The 23,636-nt window shown below is 43.4% G+C and overlaps 1 protein-coding gene across 8 annotated transcripts in view; it reads right to left on the bottom strand.

The window, feature by feature from the left end:
* Positions 1-23,636, bottom strand: part of LOC125464526 (rap1 GTPase-activating protein 2) — a 325,971-nt gene that overhangs the window by 141,221 nt on the left and 161,114 nt on the right. For 3 of the 8 annotated variants that reach the window (XM_048556998.2, XM_048556997.2, XM_048556996.2), the window contains exon 1: positions 10,945-11,589. The exons of the other annotated variants lie outside the window; for them this stretch is intronic. In XM_048556998.2, coding sequence (XP_048412955.1) covers positions 10,945-11,048 — 104 coding nt within the window. In that variant the 5' untranslated portion in view covers positions 11,049-11,589. Of the gene's footprint in view, positions 1-10,944; positions 11,590-23,636 lie in introns of those variants that run through there. 8 annotated transcript variants of the gene reach the window in all.

Below are 23,636 nucleotides of genomic sequence, written 5' to 3' on the forward strand. Positions count from 1 at the left end.
AGCTTCAATAGTGCAGTGTGGTACCGACAGATTATCACATTTCGAGCTGTCGTACCTGTCCTTACGGTGACTCCTGTCTGTGGTGGCCCAACCCCATTGAAAGAATTTGGTGGATGGGTTGGGTGGAGGGGGAGGGTTGGTGGCTATGTCATAAGGAATTGAGGACTTGCTGTGATGAAAAATAGGGTATAACCATTGAGAGGGGTGAAGTTTGAAAGAAGTCTTCACTCTCCTCCATCCCCACCTATGTGACTGTATCGGGGAAATGAAAGCAGTCCCATTGCACAACTGAGATTGAGTGCAACCAGCAGAAGAAGCTCGTGAGCTAGCCATCCAGCTGCCTCCTGAAGCAAAGATTGGAGATTCTCTACTGGGCTGTTGAGACACTCAGGACCCACTAACCCTGGAGTGGGAGAAAGTCAGCCTGAGCTACGAGGGACTGCCTAAGAAGAAGATGACACAATTCAAATATTACGGCATTCTCCCACCTAAGTTTACACTCCCGTCTGTCAATGCCCCCAAAACACAGGATGGCTGTCTGTAAAACTGGCTGCTGTTTGTGGGATATCACTGGGCAGTTTTCATGTTACGGTCTTCAAAGTAAGTCACTGCACTTCAACCAGTAACTTAACCGTGAAGTGCTTTGATGCTTCCCATTATGCTGGTGTACCATATGAATGTATTCTTACCGTGTTACCTTTGGGACTGTCACTACTGAAACAAATGCTTGTGCCTGCATGTGCTGACCTTCTCATATTCCCTCTCTCCCAGGATGTGCTACCCCTACTGATTGGTTCTCTCACTGAAGTATGGGAGATTAGTAAACCTGAGCACCACTCCTAACTAGGTGCTGAAGCAACACACAACATGGCCATTCCAGCCAATCTAGGGAACAAAGCACAGAACTGTGATAAGCTATTTATATGTCTTATTCAGCAGCTGGTCAATGTGTTTTGTTGGCAAATACCAACAGCTTTACTTCAACGTAGTGCAAAGTACAGTAGATAAATTGGATGTAACTTTAGCAAGGAGACATCAGCTGTCAAATAACGAGCACTAATACTGCTGTCATGGTGTGAAAATAGCCTTGAGAAAGAAGCTATAGGTCATGGAATAAAAGGGGCAGGAGTAATGCGGATAGAAAATCGGCTGAGTGAAAGCCGATGGAAGTTTTTTGAGTTGGAGGAAGTTTTGTTGTGTTGTTCTCCGGGACTCGCTACTAGGGCACTTGCCTTTCCTGTTTTCACAGTAATGATCTCAATTTTGAAGTGCAGGCAACAAGTCAAAGTTTGCAAATCATATAAAATTTGGAAACATTGTAAATTGTGAGGGGGAACGACACTGAAACCCAGAAGATATGAAAACGTCAGTGCAGCACACAAAGGAGTGTGACGAAATGCATTTTAGTAGGAAGAATATAGACAGCTAGTAACAAAGTAGGGGTTTAAGGTTAGAACTTAAGAGGTTTCAGGAGCAGAGGGAACTAAATTTATATGTGCATAGACCACTGAGGGTAGCAGGATAAGTGGAGGGAACACTTGATGAAGCACACAGTATCCCTGGCCTTAATTAACGGGGCATAGAACACAAAAGCAAGGAGGCTGTGCTAAATTTATATAGGATACTTGTTAGACCTCAGGTGGATGCTATAAGAGGGATATGACACTTTGGAGTGAGTGCAAAAAAGGTTGGCAAAATTGATTTCAGGGATGAGAAACATCAGTTATGAGGGTAGACTGGGGAGTGTGTGCCTATTCTCCTTGGAATGAAGAAGCGATCTGCTAGAAATCTTGAAAACCGTGAAAGGCCCTCATCGGATAGATTGGGAGAAACTGTTCCCACTCCTGATAGGATCATGCGCAAGACGGCACAGATTTAAAGTGATCAAGAAAGTTGATGCGAGAAATAGTCTTTTCACGCAATGAGTGATTTGTGTCTGGATCGCACTGCCTGGGAATGTGGTGGAGCGAAGTTAATTGAATCTTTTGGAATGGGAACAATGAGCAGGGATATTGGAAAAAGGGAGGTGAATGACACCAAGTCACAATGCTCATCAGAGACCCAGTACAGACGCAAGAGGCCAAATAGCCTTCTTCTGCAAATTCCGAGATTCAGGTTTAATTGCTGATGTTACATGTTTTTTCATTAACTGCCTGGACATTTATTTGGCATTTTCCCCAACTTGTTGATAAAGAAATGACAGCAGTTAGCTGCAAGTAGTGAACAGGATATTTTGCTCAAAGGATAATTCCTTTGAAATTTACATCCAATGACATTTCAGTGGTTACACATGTTAGCCCAGGCAGTAAGCTGCTTTCTTCGAGTAAGATATTGCAATGTGGTTAGTTGTGTTGGGTTAGGAGATCATTATTAACCAGTTATTAATATAAATGGCTTTTCTTTTTTGATTCTGACACACTTGTGAGCCTCTTGAAGAGCAAAGATTGAGCAACAGAAGCTTGTATTTATATAGTAGTTTTAATTAACTATCCCAAGTTGCTTCAGAACACTGTTAACAAATTAAAATTGACACTGAGCCATGTAAGGAGATGTATGGACTGAGATAAGACCTGTATCAAATTGAAGGATGTTAGAAAGAGAGCATTTGGCCCCTCAAGCCAGCCCTACCATTCAACAAGATCATGGCTGATCGACTCCAAAGCATCAATTTCTCTTTCATGCCAGGTCCTTTTAGTCCTCAACGCCCCAGTATTTCAAAAATCTTTCTACCTTTTCTGTAAATACTTTCAGTGATCTAGCCTCCACAACCCTCTGGGGTAGAAAATTCCAAACATTCACTCCCCTCATAGAGAAGACATTCCTTTGTATCTCAGTTTTAAGAAGTGAGCATCCCTTATTCAGGAACTACATCCCCTAGTTTGAGATTTCCCCACAGGGTAAACATCTTCTCAACATCTACCAGGTCAAGCCATCCGGAATCTTTTATGTTTCAATAAAATCATTCTCCATTCTTCTTTGGGGTGGCACGGTTGCTCAGTGGTTAGCACTGCAGCCTCACAGCGCCAGGGACCCAGGTTCGATTCTAGCCTCGGGTGACTGTCTGAGTGGAGTTTGCACGTTCTCCCCGTGTCTGCGTGGGTTTCCTTCGGGTGCTCCGGTTTCCTCCCACGGTCCAAAGATGTGCAAGTTAGGTGTATTGGCCATGCTAAATTGCCCATAGTGTTCAGGGGTGTGTGGGTTATAGGGGGATGGGTCTGGGTGGGATGCTTCAGGGGGCGGTGTGGACTTGTTGGGCCGAACGGCCTGTTTCCACACTGTAGGGAATCTAAACTCTGATAAATAAAGGCTTGACCTGTTGAGCTGTTCTTCATAAGTCAAAACACCTTCATCCCAGGAATCAGCCTGGTATGGAGGAGCACCTTAAAGGGATGACAGAAAAGTAGAAAGGGTTAGGATGGAGATTCTGCAGTTTAGATACATTCGCTAATGATGGAGTGTTCCAAATTGGAATATGGCTCAATCCTGGGATTGAACAGGGCAGAGATCTCAGATGATTGAAGGGCTAAAGGAGGTTGCAGAGGTAAGGATTTAGAGAGTGCATGAAATTATATCTAAGTAGAAAAATAGAAAGAAAAGCCGAACATTAACCTCCTTCAGATGTTGACTGAATTGCAATGTAATTGATAATCTCCTGCCTTTCTGTTAAATTTGTGGTCATTCACTTTTTCCAATCTAAAATTCTGCACCCTCTCCTTTGTCTTTGTGCAAGAGAAAGCAAATGTCTCCTAGCATTGGAAGGCCACTTTAGTACAATACCTTAATAAACATGGCTAGGCTGGAATTCTATGAATACTGAAAAGTTTGGCTTTCTTTTTCCATTTCCAACCATTATGCCTATGAATATTTATGAGGAAGCAACATCTGTAAACAGTATGGTTTCAAAGCCATTATGCTGCAGATTAAATTGTTGTAAAAGAAGCACAGAATTAAAAGCAACAGTTCAGTGAGGTTTTCAGATGTCTGAATCAATAGAAGTGGAAAAAGAATAGGTCTGACATATGTTCTGTTACAACACTGACTGCAGTGCTGAAATCTGTGACACAAACTCCCAGATATACAGGGCATTAGTGAGACCAAAACTCCAATACTGTATGCAGTTTTGGTCTCCTTATTTGGAGAAGCAGGCACATACATTGGAGGCAGTTCAGAAGAGGCTTACTAGATTGATACTGGAATGAGTGGGTTGTTTTATGAGGATAGATTATCTTGCTTTCACTTGACTGAGGGATGATGACCTAAGTTCATGAGCTTGAGTAGTCTTGACAAGATGAACACAGGATAGTTACATCGAGAACTACAGGAAATTATTTTAAAATTTAGTATCACCCTTTTTGGATTGGGATGCAGGGATTTTGCTTCTCTCAGAATTCTCTGCCTGCAAAGATAGTGGAGGCAAAGTTGCTGTGTATTTTTGTGGAAGAGGTAGATAGATTCGTGTTACGATGGGAGTCAGGTTATTTTGGATCAATGGGAATGTGGAATTTGAAACACAAACAGACGAATCTGTTCTGATTGAATAGCAGGACAGTTTGAGGGGCCGAATGGCCTACTCCCGCTTGTAATTTCTATGTATCGAGAAAGAAAACAGGAATTTATTAACCAGGAATCAGCAAAGGTATTTATTATGTCATTCCGTCTCTCAAACTGGTCTCGCCCATTGATATTTTCACTTGCCCATTCTCTTGACCTCTGTCACTTCACTTGTTCTTTCTTTGTCTGACAACTGTTTTGAGATATCGAAGGAAAAATCTTTCGGAAGACATTACCGGGCCTTTTGCCTTTATAGGCATCAGCTGTGCCTCAGTTGATAGCATTCTTGAGTCATAAGGTTGCCAGTTCAAGTCTCACTTGAGCACAAAAACCAAGGGCTGACAGACCATGTAATGCTGAGAAAGTGACGCACTATTGGAGATGGTATCTTTCAGTAAGATGTTTGCCCACTCAGTTCTCATGGTAGCGCTTCAAATAAAAACAGGGGAATGTCCCCAGAGACCTGGCCGCATCTCAATCACAGACTTTCTTGACATTGTATTGCTGTTTTCTGGGAACTTGCTGCATGAAAATTGTCGCTACGTTTATATGTAGCAAACTCTCATAAAGAGCAAAGTGATAATCACCAGATTGAGATGTTGATTAAGGGTTAAATTTTGGCCAGGATACCAGGGAAAATCTCCTCAGCAAACAGCACAATGGGGTCTTTCACGTTCATCTAAGACAGTGAACAGAGCAATGGTTTAACGTCCCATCAAAAAGAGCACCTCAAACAATGCAATACTCACTCAGCCCAGCACTGGAATGCTAACCTGGAATTGTGTGCTTACGTTTGACTAAAATCTGAAAAGAACTGGATTAGCCATAACAATGCATTGCTAAAAGAGGCAGAGGCTAGGAATTCTGCACTGATTAACTCATCTCCTGACTCCCCAGAACCTGTCTGTCAGCTACAAGCCACAAGCCAGCTGTGTGATGGAATACTCCCCATTTGCTTGGATGGGTGCAGCTCCAACAACATTCATGAAGCTTGACACCATCCAGGTCAAAGCAGCCACTTGACTGGCACCACATCCACAAATGTCTACTTTTCCATCACTGATGGTCAGGAGCAGCAGGATGTACCAACTACAAGATGCACTGCAGAAATTCACCAATGATTCTTAGACAGCCCCTTCCAAATGCACAACCACTTCCATTTAGAATGACAAGGGCAGCAGATACATAGGAGCCCTACCACCACCTGCAGGTTTCCCTCCAAGTCACTCACCATCCTGCTTTGAAAATATATCACCGTTCCTTCAGTGTCGCTGGGGCAAAATTGTCAGACTCCAGGCCTAACAGCATGTCGGTCTACCACACAGACTGCAGTGGTCGAAGAAGGCAGCTCACCACCACCTTCTCAAGGGTGACTAGGGACGGGCAATAAATGCAGCCTACATCTCAGGAGTGAATAAAAAGGTCTTGAGCATGCAACCTTCTGACTCAGAGATCAGAAAGTTACCAACTGAGCAAAGGTTGAGACTAATATCAACCAAATGAAATCAAAACAAGTTGCTTTACACCCAACTAACACCATTCACACAGGGATGAGTGTATTGGTCACAATTATTTACAACATAGATTAACGACTTGGATGAGGAAGCTGAATGTACTATAGTCAAACTTGTAGATGACGCAGAAGTAGATGGGACAGCAAGTGCTGAGCATAACATAGAGAGGCTGCAAGGGAGATAAGCAAATGGGCAAGAACTTTGCAGATAGAACAGGTAGGGCAGCTCAGTGGCTTAGTGGTTAGCACTGCAGGCTCATAGCATCGGGGACCCAGGTTCAATTCCAGCCTCAGGCAACTGTCTGTGTAGAGTTTGCACATTCTTCCTGTGTCTGTGTGAGTTTCTTCCCACAGTCCATAGGTGGTCTCAGAATAAAGGGTTACCCATTTAAGACAGAGATGAGGAGAAATTTCTTCTCTCAGAGGGTAATGAATCCATGGAATTCTTTACTTCAGATGGCTCTAGAGGTTGGGTCATTGAGTATGTTCAAGGCTGAGATATTCAGATTTTTAATCAAGAAGGGAATCAAAGCGTTGGGGAAAAAGGCTGGAAGATGGAATTGAGGATGATCAGGTTAACCATGAATGGTGAAGCAGACTGTGCTCTTCCATATTATGGTCTCCCGTCACAAGAATGTGCACTGAAATATTCTGGAAAAGGTTAAAGAGTGAAACTTATTCATTTTCGTGCAGAAAATTCAACAGATGCTAAAAGTTTGGACATTTTTTGTCAAAAATTATTAAAGGAGTCCTCGCGGTGATCCCTTAAAGGAAGTAAAAAACTTTTAACCAACCCTTAAACATCCAACAGTTGGTAGTTCCATTCATTCATAGCATCCCGTTTGCTCAGGGTAACTGTTCAATCATTCAGTCTAGCTGCCACATATATCTCAATTTTGAAGGTAACAGAAAGGGCTGAGTGGATGCAAATTGGAAAGGGTGAACTGCAGTGATAATATCAATTGGGAGTGAGAAATTGCTAGTGCTCCACATGAGTGAATATCAAATCCAATACAAAAGAATTTATTGCAAAGAATCAGAAAGGTTCCAGTGAGCGGCAAACCAAAGGCCAAACTTTATCAGGCTGTCAGGAGCTCCCTCCTGCCAAACACTGAGCAATACTTGAAATGGGCCTTTTAACAGGGTAATAACTCCAAAACAGTTAGTCTGTCTGATGGAGTCTCAGCAGATCCTTTTGCGTCCATTTATTTTGTGAAACTTTTCTTTTTTGATTAACACTTGTAACAACTGGTATGGCACCGAGATGCTTTTGACATTGGATTGCGATGGGCTTTGTTTTGGTGTTTATACATGGTACTTATCTCTAGATTTAGAGGACTGCTTTGCACACCATTGGAATTAGATATGTAAAAAAGTACTTTCCATTCCAAATAATTCCAAATGGGTCCTTGTAGAAATAGAGACCTAATATTTTCAGATTCTTTTCCCTCCAAGGTTTATCCTTTGATATCCATTAATGTTGAGAAACCAGCTTCAAGAAGTTCTTATGTAGCACCACATCATGGCGAAATGGCTTTAAACTCACTGCCGGGTCTGAATCTTCCTTTTTTGAGGATGTTGAGCAGACAAATTCATGGTGCTGAGGGAAGGGGATGAGTTCGTACTCCTGGAAGTGTTGCAGGTGGATCGTAAAATCTAGCCTTACAGGGCAGAGTAAAGGCACTGCAATATTAACAGGTCAGGCACTGTAGGCTATTACCACTCTCAGATTCAGAGTGACAGCTACATTGTCCATCCACCTCACTGCAGATAGGGGGCCTGCTCTATTGTGAGTGGGATGTGAGAACAGACAGCATTAACATATGGAAGAGATTATCGCTCTTTACATCATGAATTATTGAACATGATTTGCACTTTTACTTCGCTTTTACTTGAAGGTGGTTGCAAGTAACATCAGAACGAAGTCCTGGTGACAAACGGAAGTTGAAAAGTAGACAGCCACCTGCATTGTCCAAGGGCAAATGTGGGGCTGGAGATAGGGGATGGAGGATGGTTCTGAAAATGTTTAAGGAATAGCCAAAAATCTCATGTTTTACAGTGCAAAGTGCACCCAAACGTATTGGTGCTGTGACATGATGTTACATCAGTGCCGTATAATCACTGGGCGATAGTGAGAAAAGAACTAGTTCTGATGTATGTAGGAGTCGAAGCTCCATCTCGATCACTTCGGTGCTTCCGATGAGCTCTGTTCCTTATTCCAACGGGGGACCTGGATTCAAGCTAGATATTCCCCTAAATCTTTTAAGCAGAGGAATTCGGTTTGGCATATGATCTAAAGTGGAACACATACAGTATGCAACATGGAAGAAAACAACAGATCAATTTGCACAGTGTACTCTAAAAGGGTTCAAAAACCAGATTAAGGAATTACAGGCAGACACCTGTTGTTTACGATATCTTAACTTTAATTCTCTCAGATGTGTCGACGTTTTCGGCAAAATATCCTGATGGACAACCTTGTGTAAGATATACAGATGCGGCTTTATTTCCTACTGGTCAGTCTGTTTGCATAAAATATTGTTGTTATGTAGACAAACATATCAGTCAGTCTGTGCACAGTGACATTCCACAAACAGCACAGAGATGAATAACCTTGATGTTTATGGTAGTGTTTGTTGGATGGTAACTATTAGGCAGGATCTTTTACATTCACCTGACTGAATAGACGGGAATTCAGTTTAATCGTAAAACCACAAAAGTCAGCAGCTTCAGCAATATCACATATCCTCACAGAGATTCCTATTTAGATTATGAGTCCAAATTGCCCCAGGCACAACTTTCAGTCAATTGTGGCTCAGTTGGTAGATCTCTCCCCTCCAAAACACAGGATTCAAAGTTCAAATCCCATCCTATCCCTTCAGTACAATGATTAAAGCTGACACTCTGGTGCAACACTGAGGGAGTGCAGCATTGTCGGAGATACTGTCTTCCACAGATGACTGTCAAACCAAAGCTCGTACTGCTACTTTGATGGAGAGTAACTGAGTTATCCCTGATGTTCTGAACAGTATTTATTCCTCAAATAACATCACCAAAAATCAATTACTTGCTCACTATCACATTGCTGCATGTGGGGTTTTGCTGAGTGCAAATTGGCAGCTGTGTTTCCTACATAACAGCAGCAGCTACATTTGAAGATTACTTCACTGTAAAGCGCTTTGAGATGTCCAAAGGTCCTGGAAAAGTGCTATGTAAATGCAAGACTTCCTTTTCTTGCTGACACAAAAGTGACACGGCTGGTACATGATTAGATTCTAATTGTCACAGCAATGAAGGTCAGTGCTCTTCTGCAGCTTCCTGTTGCAGCAGTCTCACATCTGTACCTGCAGGGACTATGACTCAGACAGACACAGCTAGATAAAACCTGAGTTAATGAGGATAGCTTAGCGCTCTGCTTGGAAGTGCTAGTGAGAAAAGACAACAAATGTTTTCAGGTAATGCCTCGAGGTGGACCCCTAATAGCTCACTATCTAGTACCTGGGGCATCCATCTCAGAGTTCAGAAAGCCTTTTATTCCTCCACTACTGGCCTACAAATGGTCTTGTTCAAACACCTCCATTACAAAATTCTGGGATTACGTTAGGAGGTGACTGGTAGTCACAGTTTAACAAAGAGGGAAGTAACATCTCTCCCTATTTATTCCAGAACCCTCACCCCATTCCCCTCTCTGATGAAGGGTCTAGGCCCGAAACGTCAGCTTTTGTGCTCCTGAGATGCTGCTTGGCCTGCTGTGTTCATCCAGCCTCTCATTTTATTATCTTGTAACTACAGTCAACTTAGTCACAAACTGTAGATTCTTTTGAATGAATTGAGGGAATGCCTCATTAGGTTATTTAGGACAGACACAAACCTCTCCATTTCCACCTACTCCTATCACCACCAGTTTAATCACTCACTGTCTCTCTTCTGCCTCCCAGTCCATTAAGAGAGCATCTCCATTGTGAATGGATGGCAAGAGAACTTTACACCTTTCGGGGTTTGACAGGTTTTAGTGATACATATGCCGCATAAGTGTTATTTTGTGCACCTTCCAACAATCATACATCCGATAATCAGTTAACATTATCGGTTTGCCAATTTATTCCAAGCAGCTGGAAAACGCAGAAAAGCCATCTGGTTCCATCCATCCCCAAAGTTACACTACACCACAAACACACCGTTATTATACGAGCCTTTCTTCCAATTTGACATATATATACTCTGAAGAGGCTCTGCTAGAAATGCTATTCTGCTAGAAAGCTTCACCCTCCAGCCTGCGATGCTGCACACTTGCACCAAAAGTTGCTATATAAATGCAAGCTGTTGTCAATTCTGTCTCCCTGTTTAAATGTGTTAATGAATGCTAATACTGTCGCATGTCATTAAAAGTCGTGTGACCAGGTTGAGCGGCTTCCTGAAAGAATCCCTCATGAAATGGAATCAAATTTATGCAGCACAGTCTGTCTGAAGGGGAGCGAGCAAACTTCAACCCCTCCCCGTCATTTGTTTATCAACATCAATCCAACGGCGTGAATGTTGCTGAAACTCAGCAGTGTCCAACGTGCAGATATCACACTGATGATGGTGACCCGTATCTCGTCTAACAAAGGAGAGACTTTCCAATCATTCACATCAGCAATGCATTAAATCTTGATACTGAACAAAGATCAAGTCTGACATGATGAGTTGCAATGATAATACAGCATGTAGTTAACGAATGCAATCCTGTTTTGCTGTGCACTTCTTCACTGCACTTTACACACACAACGTCATTTCACTAAGTTTCCCTGAACTGCCACCCACAGCATCAATACGAACACTGGCACTCAAACAGTTACGCAATTGGTAAGGGAAGGATTCTGCTGAAAAGCAGACCATACCGTCTGTCCTTTTCCTTTCGGGATCTGTGCAGTAACCCTATCAGGACCACTGCTGCTCGAAGGCCTGCCTTTTTCGAGGGCACCTTCTCACTTTTCTCAGCCATGGTGTGTGAGCGTACAGAACCCCGTCGCAGCTCCTGTTCCTGGCAGCAGGACCCTGCGAGTGAACAAGCCTCTCGCGTCCGACAGCTGCCCGCTGGCACTGGCCCCGGACTCCTCTGCTCGTCAGGTGTTATGATATATTTCTCTCTCTCTCTCTCTTTCCTCCACCTCCAGTGACCTTCAAGTCACCTGGCTGGCTACCCGACAACTGCAGCTCCCTTTTCTTTTCGCCAAAGGTTTCCCTGCCCAGAGTAGGCTATGTGATCTCCTTCCTTATTCCTTCCTCGGTAGATTTTAATATGTCAGCAAGTCGCACATGATCCCTGGCTGCTGCTATCGGCTGAAACATCCCTCACACACGTTTGCTCAGGCAGGTGAAGTTCATCCTGAACAAACTGTACACCTCTGCCCCACGCCCTCTCGCAGAAGTTGTCAGCATTTGAGGACGTAAACACTGCAAACTGCTCAGCAGCTCCTGTCTAGTTGCTCGAATTGCTGGACCTTCAGGCTTTTCCCAATCTTATCTCCGATGTACTTTTCCGCCTGTGTGTGTTGCCGTGGAGACGTGACAACTGTGGCGGCTCCACCTTCCCCTCAGTGCGATTCCTTCCCAGGGCTGCGAGCTCTTCCCTTCATTAACTCTTTACGGGGGGGGCGGGTCTGGGAAAAGTGGAATTCTTCCCCCACCCAGCCGGATCATAAGGGGCAATAGGAGCTGAACATCAGCTGAAACTCAGTCTGAAAACGGAGATTGCTAGATTTCTAGGGTTGAAAAGTTACGAAAACAAGGCAGGCAAACAGAATTCAGAGACGGATCAGCCAAGATCTTAGTGATTGGTAGAATGGCCTTCAAGATCTGAATGACCTTTCCCGTCTTTGACGTAAAAAGGGGCTGAATGGCCCACTCCTGTTGTGAGCAGGTTGTCAAATCTAAGTAGAGCTTGGGCTCTAACCATTAGTAACCGCTCATGGGTGTGTCACAACTGGTAAAGTGGGAATTCAGAAAATGGAAAGATCCCTGGGCTAGTGATAATGGGAACTGCAGATGCTGGAGAATCCAAGATAATAAAATGAGGCTGGATGAACACAGCAGGCCAAGCAGCATCTCAGGAGCACAAAAGCTGACGTTTCGGATCCCTGGGCTAACTTGTCAAGAAGACAGCACTCGGGAAAGAGCGAACCCAAACTGGGCACTTGCTGGCAAATTGAGCCTTTGTAGCTTTGAGGTGACAGAGCGAGAGGAGTACTCCCTCAGCGCTGACCATTATTGGCCTGATTCGACTTACAGAAGCAATGAGAAGGTAGCCATTCAATGTGCTGTAGTGGCTGTAGTGCTTAGTAAGTCTCCTTCAGGAGAACAACACACATGGGGCTAAGTGAACACAATGGCAGAAAAATAAAAGCGGAGATTCTGCAAGATGTGCAACAAAGGTGTGTCACCACGTATTTCACCTTGGATCTGATACAATACATCGAAGTAATTAGTCTGCTTAAAGACCTACTTGTCAGGGACTCTCTCTTTGACTCGAAAGAACTGCGGATGCTGTAAATCAGGAACAAAAACAAAGTTGCTGGAAAAGCTCAGCAGGTCTGGCAGCATCTGTGGAGGAGAAAACAGAGTTAACGTTTCGGGTCCGGTGACCCTTCCTCAGAACTGGAGGAAGTTCGGACGAAGGGTCTCGGGACACGAAATGGTAACTCTGTTTTTTCCTTCTCAGACGCTGCCAGACCTGCTGAGCTTTTCCAGCAACTTTGTTTTTGTTCTCTCTTGGACTTGTTCTGCCAGGTAGATGGAAGCTCCCCCTGGGGTTCCAGCATGGCACTGATTTTCCAGCTGACCTCATAATGTTGGATCCTCCACCCTGCACTTACACCACCCTCCCCTGCTCCTATATCATTATCTGTCTGCATCTACAAACCTCTCACATCTTCAAGCGTCTTTTTCTCAAACTGCCACAACGCCCCTCCCTCTAGCCATCTACACAAAGCTCCACATTAATGCAAGACTGTGCCTGTCACTGCCTCTAATAATCCCTGTCTCCACAAAACTATATCCACAAAGGTCACACCCCAATGCCCACAAAATGCATTGACTGCAGCAAACCCTTCCCACTGGTCACACAAGTCCCAACTACTGCTCACAATGTGCCTCCCACCACACCCACATTCAAAAACACCACCCCAATGCCCACATGATCCCCCACACACCCTGCACACAAGCTCCTACCCCACAGCTGCACTTCCTCCCAACAGGGATTGTCTGGATTGAGAGTTCTAATAACCAGGATCCAACATTGTGTTGGTGGAGCTAGGTTTAATCCCAAACTGTTTTGAGAAGAACAGACACAACCTCTTCACAGGATTTCAATAGTTATAGAGCTGTACAGCACAGAGACAGACCTGTTGGTCCAAATCATCCATGTCAACCAGATATCCAAAATAAATCTAGTCCCATTTGCTAGCATTTGGCCCATATCCCTCTAAATATTCATCCAGATGTCTTTTAAATGTAATTGTACCAGTCTCCACTTTCTGCCTGTGTGAAAAAGTTGCCCCTTAGGTCCCCCTTATATCTTTCCCCTCTCACCTTAAACCTATGCCCTCTAGTTTTGGACTCCCCTACCGTGGAGAAAAGATCTCAGCTGTCCATTCTGTCCATGCCCCTCAGGATGTTATAAACCTCTATCGGGTCACTCCTTAGCCTCCAACGCACCAGGGAAAATAGCCCCAGCCTATTCAGCCTCTCCCTATAGCTCAAACCCTCTAAACTTGGCAATAGCCTTGTAAACCTTTTCTGAACACCTTCAAGTTTCACAACATCCTTCCTGTGGCAGAGAGATCAGAACTGAATGCAGTATTCCAATGGTGGACTAAACGGTGTTCTGTACAGTCGCAACGTGACCTGCCAACTCCTATATTCAATGCACTGACCAATAAAAGCAGGCGTACCAAACACCTTCTCCAATGCCCTGTCCGTGTGGGACTCCACACTTTCAAGGAACTATGAACTTGCACTCCAAGGCCTCTTTGTTCAGCAACACTCCCCAGGGCCTTACCATTATGTGAATAAGTCCTGCCCTGATTTGCCTCTCCAAAACGCAGCACCTCACATTTATCCAAATTAAACTCCATCTGCCACTTCAGAGGAAAGGGACAAATTAGGTAATTTGTAAAATTAAGTTTTTAAGATGATCCCCCTTTCATAAGGCATAAGTCTAATGCTCACACACTAAATCTAACATCTGGTCGAACATGATCAATTTCTCAAACTCAGTTTAACAGGTACAAATCTGCAAAACAAGCTCATACAGCTTTGTCAGTGATGCAGTTGTGGGTTACATGTTTCAGTCCAGGGAGGGAGGAGCAGCTTGTGTGAGATCTGAATTAATGGGAGGAAAAAGACAGACCTGTTGTGTCAACTTAAACCACACAAAGACGAAGATACCTGGGTACAATAATGAGGAAATCCTCGTCAAACTGGAATGGCTGGTGAGTGGTGCTTTCCTTCATTTCAATCAGTCAAGCGTTGAGATTACAAACTCTGCCGAGGTATTTAGTATAGCATAAAGGGACTAAAGTGTCACATCAAGTCAAATTGGCGTTAGGCAGATTCATAAACCAGACTAGAACCCTGAACCCTCAATTCTGTTCATTTTCTCCTGGGCACAGAGGAACCTATGCTCAACGTTAGCCAGGCCTCATTGCCACATCTTACTCACCCTTCTAATCAGTTCTGTGCTGACTAGTAAATCAACTCCTTGTGTTCCATCGCTGTAGTGTTACAGGTTGAAGAGCGAAACTAGGTTGGCATTTATATATCATCTTTATGTACTGGCAAGGTACTTCACAGGATTGTTTGGGACATGTCTATTTTCGAAATCTCAGAGGGAGCTCAGATCTTTTCTGGTTTGATGTTTGTTAATAGGGATGGAGTTGGGGAAGAGGATAAAAGACCATATGCTCAGCATTAGTTCACTCGCCTCTGAGGCTTGTGAGGTTACTCCCTGCTTGGGAAGCCTCAGCACTAAATCCTTCCAGTGCAGTACTGACAGAGTGCTACACTGCCAGAAAGGTGGCATTTGAAGAACCGCAGTACAGTGATCTCTGGGAGTCTCGACATTAGCAGGAAACAGATCACTTTGTCACATGTTTCATTGATATTTGGGGTCCTCGCTGTGTACAAGGTGATTGAAACTCTCCCATCGTGGCAATAATAATTCTTTTCTAGAAGTGTTTCAATAGTAATACAGTCCTTTGGCACATTGCCAAAGGTGCTCTATAAATTCAAGTCCTTTCTGTCTTTATCAGTATCCAGAAGAATTAAAGCTTGCCACTAACTCTCTAAGTGTTGGGTTTGACACAATCCCTCAGCAAGCTTTCTGTGAAGTTAATGACAGCATATTATGTGCAAGAGCTGTTCATTGGAACAATATATTTCTGTTCTTTCCCAGTTGCACATGAACTGGGAGCCCTCAGCTTCAGACTTACCCAATCTAAATTGTGACCAGGGTACAGAACAACATTGGGATGGTAGCAAAATTTTCAGTCATAGGTTTTGTTCCGAGCCTCAATTTCTTCACTATTGAGAGACAGAGTGGGTGCTAATGTAGAAGAGAAATAATTGGAAATGGCTCTCTTAATTTTTGCTTTAATTTGCAGAAGAGAGATGCTGAGGCTCCTGGTTATCAGCTTGTACTTGTAACAGATGTAGAGGCACCAGAAAAAATGTTTTTAAAAAAGCCTGGCTAAAAAAAACCTGGTGGCACGGTGGTTCAGTGGTTAGCACTGCTACCTCATAGCACTGGGGACCTGGGTTTGATTTCATCCTTGGGCAACTGTCTGTATGGAATTTGTACATTCTCGCTGTGTCCATGTGAGTTCCTGCTGGGTGTTCCAGTTTCGTCCCACAGCCCAAGGATGTGCAGCCTAGAGTGGATTGACCATGCTAAATTGCCCATAGAGTCCAGGGGTGTGTAAGTTAGTTGAATGGGAAATACAGGGTCGTATGGAAAAGGTAGACGGATGGGTCTGGGTGGGATGCTCTTCGAAAGGGCAGTGTGGACTTGTTGGGCTGAATGGCCTGTTTTCACACTGTAGGGGGCCTATGACAATTATAACAGAACAGAGAGGCTATAAGTAAGCAGGACAATTGAACAGGCTACAGTCATAGAGATGTACAGCACAGAAACAGATCCTTTGGTCCAACTCATCCAAGCCAACCAGATATCCTAAATAAATTCATATACTCATCCAGATGCCTTTTAAAGGTTGCAATTATACCAGTCTCCACTACTTCCTGTGGCAGCTCATTCCACACATGCAGCACCCTCTGTGTGAAAATGTTGCCCTTAAATCCCTTTTAAAGCTTTCTCCCTCACTTAAAACCTATGCCCTCTAGTTTTGTACTCCCCCACCTGGGGGAAAAGACCATGTCTATTTACCCTAATCATGCCCGTCATGATTTTATAAACCTCTATAAGGTCACACCTCAGCCTCCAATGCTCCAGGGGAAATAACCCCAGTTTATGCCGCCTCTACCTGTAGCTCAAACCCTCCAACTGCAGCAACATCCTTGTAAATCTTTTCTGAATCCTTTCAAATTTCACAATGTCCTTCCTACAGCAGGGAGACCAGAATTGCTTGCAGTATTCTAAAAGTGGCCTAACTGATGCCCTGTACAGTCGTAACATGAGCTCCCAACTCCTATACTCAATGCACTGCCCAATAAAGGCAAGCAAACCAACCACCTTCTTCACTATCCTATCCCCGTGGGACTCCACATTCAAGGAACTATGAACCTGCACTCATTGTTCAGCAACACTCCCCAGGACCTTCTCAAAGGAAAAGATGAAGGGGTGATCTGATAAGAGTTTTCAATTACGAAAGGGTCAACAAAGATATTTCCACTGGAGAGAAGGCAAAACCTAGGGACCATAAATGTCAGAGTAATGTAATAGGGAATTCAGAAGAATCATCTTCTCCAGTGAGAGGTCAGAATGGGGAACTTGCTCCAAGGAGTCATTGAGGCAAACAGAATTGATACATTTAAATTGAAGCTAGATAGACCCATGAAGGAGAAAGGAGTAGAAGAAGATGCTAATAAAATGAAAATAAGGAGCTCAAATAGAGCATAAACATGAACATGGACCTGGTGAGCTAAATCTCTTTGTCCGTGCCAGAAATACTATATAAAAGATGCTTGTTGCTTCTGGATTTTCACAACTGATATGGTTTCTTCATGAAACACAGTAATATTGGGTATCTACGACTTGTAGGCTCTACTTTATTTGTTGCCTGTTTACAGAAGGTCCAGCATGGAGTGAATTTCTACTGAGACAGATTTGCCATTTTCCAGTAAATAAAAGAAACCAACAATTTAACTAGGTGTGAGTATAGTGGTTAGGGAACTTCTGTCTTTTTCCCCTGGGTTATAGGAGGCCAAGGGGTGACCTTATAGAGGTTGATAAAATCATGAGGGGCATGGGTAGGGTGAATAGTCAAGGTCTGTTTCTTAGGGAGAGTAAGTCCAAAACCAGAGGGCATAGGTTTAAGGTGAGAGGGGAAAGACTTATCAGGGACTTCAGGAGCAGCTTTTTCACACATATGTAGATATGGAGCGAGCTGCCACAGGAAGTGGTAGAGGCAGTTACGATTTCAACAGTTAAAAGACATTTAGGTAGGTACGTGGGTAGGGAAGGTTTAAAGGGATATGGGTCAAATGCAGGCAAACAGGGCTCGGTCAGTTTTGGATACCTGGTTAGGATGGACAAATTGCACTGAAGGGTCTGTTTCTATGCTGTACAGCTCTACAACTCTATCTCGAACCTGATTAGGTCTGGAGCGGGAGGCCTTGCTGTGTTGCTCCAACACTGTCATGCTGTCCATCCAGTCAATTGAGGCCCTTACATGGACAATTAATGCACACTTTAGGCCTTCATTCCATTCTTCAGACCCATTTCTGAAGAAGGGTCCTGACCCGAACGTCAGCTTTCCTGCTCCTCTGATGCTGCCTGGCCTGCTGTGTTCCTCCAGCTCCACACTGTGTTATCTCTGACTCCAGCATTGGCAGTTCTTACTGTCTCTGAGTGTTATTTGGAATTCTGATTTGGGGTTTATGCATCAATGAGGCACAGTATAAAGAGAAGTCCGGGTGGAGCAGCCAGGTTCTACAATATTCAAAAAGGACAAGCAAAACAAGTGAAATAGAAAATCTTCAAAGGCTTAAGTACAAAGTTTGACTAATACTGAAAAGGATGGAATGGGAAGTGGAAACATAGTGTCCATATCGATACACTTCTGGGGATAAGACTGTTGAATGGAATATGGCTCTACATTTGAACCAAGCCATTTTCAACTTCAATGCACTTAATGCTAAACCATTGAGCAAAAAGTGGCACTAAATATTCTCTCCCAACCTGCCCTCTTGCTGACCCATGAGTTGGTTTGAAAAAGATGAAAAGATGGTGGTGCTAAAGCAGTCAGCAGCTTTGTCTTTCCACCTGCTAAAATTTGAAAAGCAGCACAGTTGGATCGACTGGACGGTCAAACCCGAGGCTGATCTGATTATCACCGCAACCAAGCAGAAGGCTGCAAGGGTAATATTACAGGCCATCTCCAGAGTTATTTAATCAAAATTCATAACCATTTCTGACACAGTAAATAGAATTAAACCTGGTGCTTTCTATTAAACTGCAGGTGTTTCGATAACAAAAATAATGATATTAATAAAGCAACTCCAGTATACGCTGCTGATTTCCCAATAAACCGTTTGTTACTGATGTCAACAAAGCACAGGCTTGAGCAGGAAGGAACCTTTATACCAATGTTTCTTTGCAATTGTGTTTTTTAAAAAGTTCAACGTTAACTTTTTGCATATTTTATAACGCCTTAACAACCATTCGACAATATAGATTGTTAGCAAAATACTATGACATGGAACATTTTGTGCTCACACTGAACATAATGCCTTAAAACAGCTGATAAAAAAGATATTTCTTCAACTCTTTAAACAAGAGATGGTTGCTGTCAACCAAAATATTCAAGACTGTAGCAATTAACTGCTTTTAAAGATGCTGAATGCAATTTTCCGCTCTGTAATGTTCATCATTCTAATAGTGCAGCACCCAATTAACATCCATTTTATTATTTGTGACTTTTCTGTCTTAGATTACAGTTAGTCAGAGAAAATGGTTTGCCTTTTAGATATGTTTGTTATACGCAGGTCGAGAGTAGTAAACACAAACACAGCTAGAAGGTAATAACCAGAGCATTTACTGTTACTGCCTTACTCATTAATATCAATGACCTAGGGTCAGATAGCTTGATGTATTGATTTTACAGGATGGAGAGCATGACAGTGTTGGAACACACGGACCTAAGAAATGGACACAGAACACGACCACTTGGCTTATCAAACCTGCTTTACCACTCAATATATAATCACCTTACTACACCAATGCCTCATTGCTCAGCAACCAAAAACCTATCAAATTCCATCTTGAATATACTGAATTATTAAGCGTGCACTGCTTACTAGGGTAGAGAACAAGAAAGTTGAACAACCCTTTCTGTGCATGTGTTATGGACCAGACCAAACCCCCTAGAAAGATATTCAGAAGATAGTCTAGACTCTAACATTTTCTTATTTTAAAGGTAAGTGTAAGGCGTTGCATTCTAGATGCAATTTGATTTGTCAAACTACTCAATATTAAGCAACACACACTTTATTTATACTGTGTAGTTAAAATAAAACAAAAGAAAGAAGAAATTGGAATAACTTACCTCTGTTGGAAAACTTAACAGAATTATAGATTATTAACTACTATTACTTAGCTGTTCCAAAATAGTAATGTCCCATAAATACACCCTTAGCAAAGGCAAGTTCAGAGAAATTGATTGTCTCAGAGGCAGTTCTCTAGACCAGGAGGAAAATATCAAGAGAAAACTCTACGAGAAAATGTAGCAGGTGGAGAGGTATTGCAGCTTCCAAACCCAGCTTCAAGACCCCAGCAACAACTACTACCCAATCACTAAAACAAAAATTCTGGTAGAGCCAGCCCCCACCCATTCAGGCTGCCTCTATTGTTCCAACTTGAAAAATAAACCCAAGGCCTTGCAAGCTGTTTACTTTATAAGATTTCAACAGACAACTCTTTACCTCTGTATTAAAACCTCTCTTCAAATAAAAACAGGGCAAAGTACACCTGTTAAAGCCATTGTATCGTCATGCATGTATGTGAGTGTGTGTTTCTCAATATGAGCAAGTGGAAGAGTTAGAATGGGAGAAGATGCCCCATAACCAAACAACACCATAACATTAGTTTCCGGACTCCCATGTGGCAAGTTTGGTGGCGGGGTAATTAAATCAGATGCTGGGTGGGTATTGGCTGCTTTTCCACATCCATATGTCCATGGGTAGAAGGCTTATAGATGGCATTCTTGCTCTTGCTGCCAGCTGAGGTTCTTAAGTGGGCAATCAAAGCTTGTATAAGCTCATAAAGTCTGTGTGTGTGTGTGTGTGTGTGTGTGTGTGTGTGTGTGGGGTGTTGGGGCTGGGGGTGTGAATCACCGTACAAGAAGCATGACAAGCAAACCATGGTGTGTTTTGATGTGGACTCCCGGAGGGGAGAGGGGCCGATGCGTGTCCTTTGTTCCGAGGTAGTCAGTGTCTGTCAAGGATTCTGAACCTGGCAAAGGGGTGGGGGTAGGTGTTGCCCACAGAGAGCCATTCCACTCCTCTTGCTGCTGGCCCTGTGCTCCTCCACAATCCCCTCAACCGGTGACATCCTTCTTGCCATGAACTCCCTCAAAAGGCCTTGATTGGCACGGAGTACCTGAGGCAACCACCAATTCCCTGATGGTGCAGGTGAATGCAGAAGGACTGCTGCCCCTGAATGTCCAGCAGCTCGCGGTAGGCATTCTATTCCCTGGCCCCCAACGCGTTTCCTCCAGGTCCATCACCCAGGGTTCGGCTAAACAGCTGAGTGGATGCAGCAAACCTCCCTGCAAAGAGGCAATACTGGGGTCATGCCAGCCCCCCAATATGGTGGCTGATGCCCATGGTGCCTCTGTAAGAATCTGCCCTTTGAAAGAAGCACAGGAGGATGGACAGTACCTGACAAATATATTGCTTCAGGAGTGAAGGAAACAGAATTGGAATTGTAATTATAGGAAACAAAATACATCAAGCCTTTGGAATTTCATCTCACTGATTTCTGCAGAACAAATTTCACCAGAAGCAGGTGCAGAATAAACAGGCTGAGCTCCGTGCTGTACAAGTACAACATGTACCTGTACACGAGGGCCTGGTATTATAGATAATGTAAAGCGCCACTTACATAATTTATTGGCAGCCGGGGAACACTTCCCACAATACGCTTGGAGCAAGATGGCTTTGACAGTCAGTGACTGGTTGGTGGCTGTATGTAACGTGCCAGGGTAACATTCCTGGTTTGGGTGGGTATCACTGACTACAAGGAAAAGACACCCAATTGTCGTTAATGGGCTAAAAGCAACAACATCTTCATGTGATGCAACTCACATCAATACTCAGGACCTGTTTTATGTAAGCAACTGGAAACTGTGCAGACATTGCCATTTTTTTTCCCCTAAAAGAACAGGTCATGGAGACAAACTCTGCTGCCTCCCCATGGCAATCCCCTGACCAATCAGAATCTCTCTGCCTGGTTTGAGAATTAAGATTGACAATTCACTGTTCTTGCTGCATCTCCGTGTCAACTGTTATTTGAACCAATCAGCACCCTCTTCTTCTTCTGTATCGATGATGTCTCCTCTTTCCAGTGTATTTTACAAGATAACTGGAAGGCAAAAAAATCTCAATGTTGAGTCTCTATCTGGCAAAATTTCAGTTCTGTATTATAGAGGCGGTTGTTATAATCATATCATTAGATTTGCTGTAATGTTCTGGGAACTGTTCAGAAGTCAAAGTGAAACAGATACTTGCCATCTTCTGAACTTCCTGATGGAACTGGAATGCCAACTATTGTGCTTTAAGCTGCTATCGAGACAATTGTCTCACCTGCGCAATAGAATTGCAAGCTGTGCCCATCCTACACAAAGAAGTGTTAGTAACTTTCCATGTAGCCTCCAGGATGGCCATAGAGAGTAGGTTATCTGCAATACAAGACATTGTCTCACAGTAGCTGTCGCCTTGCACCCCTCACCCTGAGGAGGCTTGGTCATGTGACTCCCAGAGGGCCAAACCCAACTGCCTTTTAACCAGAGATAGTGGGAACTGCAGGTGCTGGAGAATCCGAGATAACAAAGTGTGGAGCTGGATGAACACAGCAGGCCAAGCAGCATCTTAGGAGCACAAAAGTTGACGTTTCGGGCCTAGACCCCTTTTAATCATATAATTTCAAAATAGTAGGCAGTCATGACCACATCAAAATCCCTAAATCTGAGCTGCAAGGGAAAACGCTTCTGGCCTTGGAAAGCAGCCACGAAACAATATTTGAGTTTTCAGCAAATAATCAAAGCTGCAGAAGACCTTCAAAGAGTTGTTTCTTTGAAAAGAGAAGAATCCAACAACAACTTCTCAATTGCTGGTCAGCCAACTGACCCAGCCTCACAGAGGAAGTCCAGGCTGCTAACTACAGCTTTGAACTTTTGTTTTCCATCTTAAAAGCAAGGGCATTGATAACCTGAAGCCCCTCAACTATCTGTACATAAATTGTTGCTAATCTCTTTATAATTTCTGGCTAAATCTCTCCTTGTAAGTCTTGCAAAGTATTTCCCTTCACCAGGTCTAACAGTCTGTGGTGAAACCCTTCTAGTTCAACTTCACAAGAGTGTTGATAGCCAGAGACTATTTCCCAGGGCAGAAATGGCTAGCACGAGGGGTCATAGTTTTAAGCTGGTTGGTGGAAAGTATCGAGGGGATGTCAGAGGCAGGTTCTTTACGCAGAGAGTTGTGAGAGCATGGAATGCGTTGCCAGCAGCAGTTGTGGAAGCAAGGTCATTGGAGTCATTTAAGAGACTGCTGGACTTGTATATGGTCACAGAAATTTGAGGGTGCATACATGAGGATCAATGGTCGGCACAACATTGTGGGCTGAAGGGCCTGTTCTGTGCTGTACTGTTCTATGTTCTATGTTCTATGTTATTGTGGATCTCGCCAAGTAAGTGTCTACAAACAGGGGGATTGGGAAAATACACCAGTACTATTTGAAAAGGGGAACAATTAAATCCTAATCTATTACAGAGAGATGTAAGAATAAGAAAATATATTTGTTTTAAAACACAAACTGTCATAACACATATAAAAGAAATCTAGAGATAGTAGGGACTGCCGATAACAAGATGTGGAGCTGGATGAACACAGCAGACCAGGCAGCATGACAGGTGCAGGAAAGCTGATGTTTCAGGTCTGGACCCTTCTTCAGAAATAAAAGAAATCTATATTTTGAATTGCCAGATATTCTTCTGCTCATGTTTCAAATAGTCACTGTGCAACCTGACATAACACAGTGTGGAGCTGGAGGAACACAGCAGGCCAGGCAGCATCAGAGGAGCAGGAAAGTTGACGTTTCGGGTCAGGACCTAAAGAAGTGTCCTGACCCAAAACATCA

This window comes from Stegostoma tigrinum, chromosome 27 (genome assembly GCF_030684315.1).
Source record: "Stegostoma tigrinum isolate sSteTig4 chromosome 27, sSteTig4.hap1, whole genome shotgun sequence".
NCBI lineage: Eukaryota > Metazoa > Chordata > Chondrichthyes > Orectolobiformes > Stegostomatidae > Stegostoma > Stegostoma tigrinum.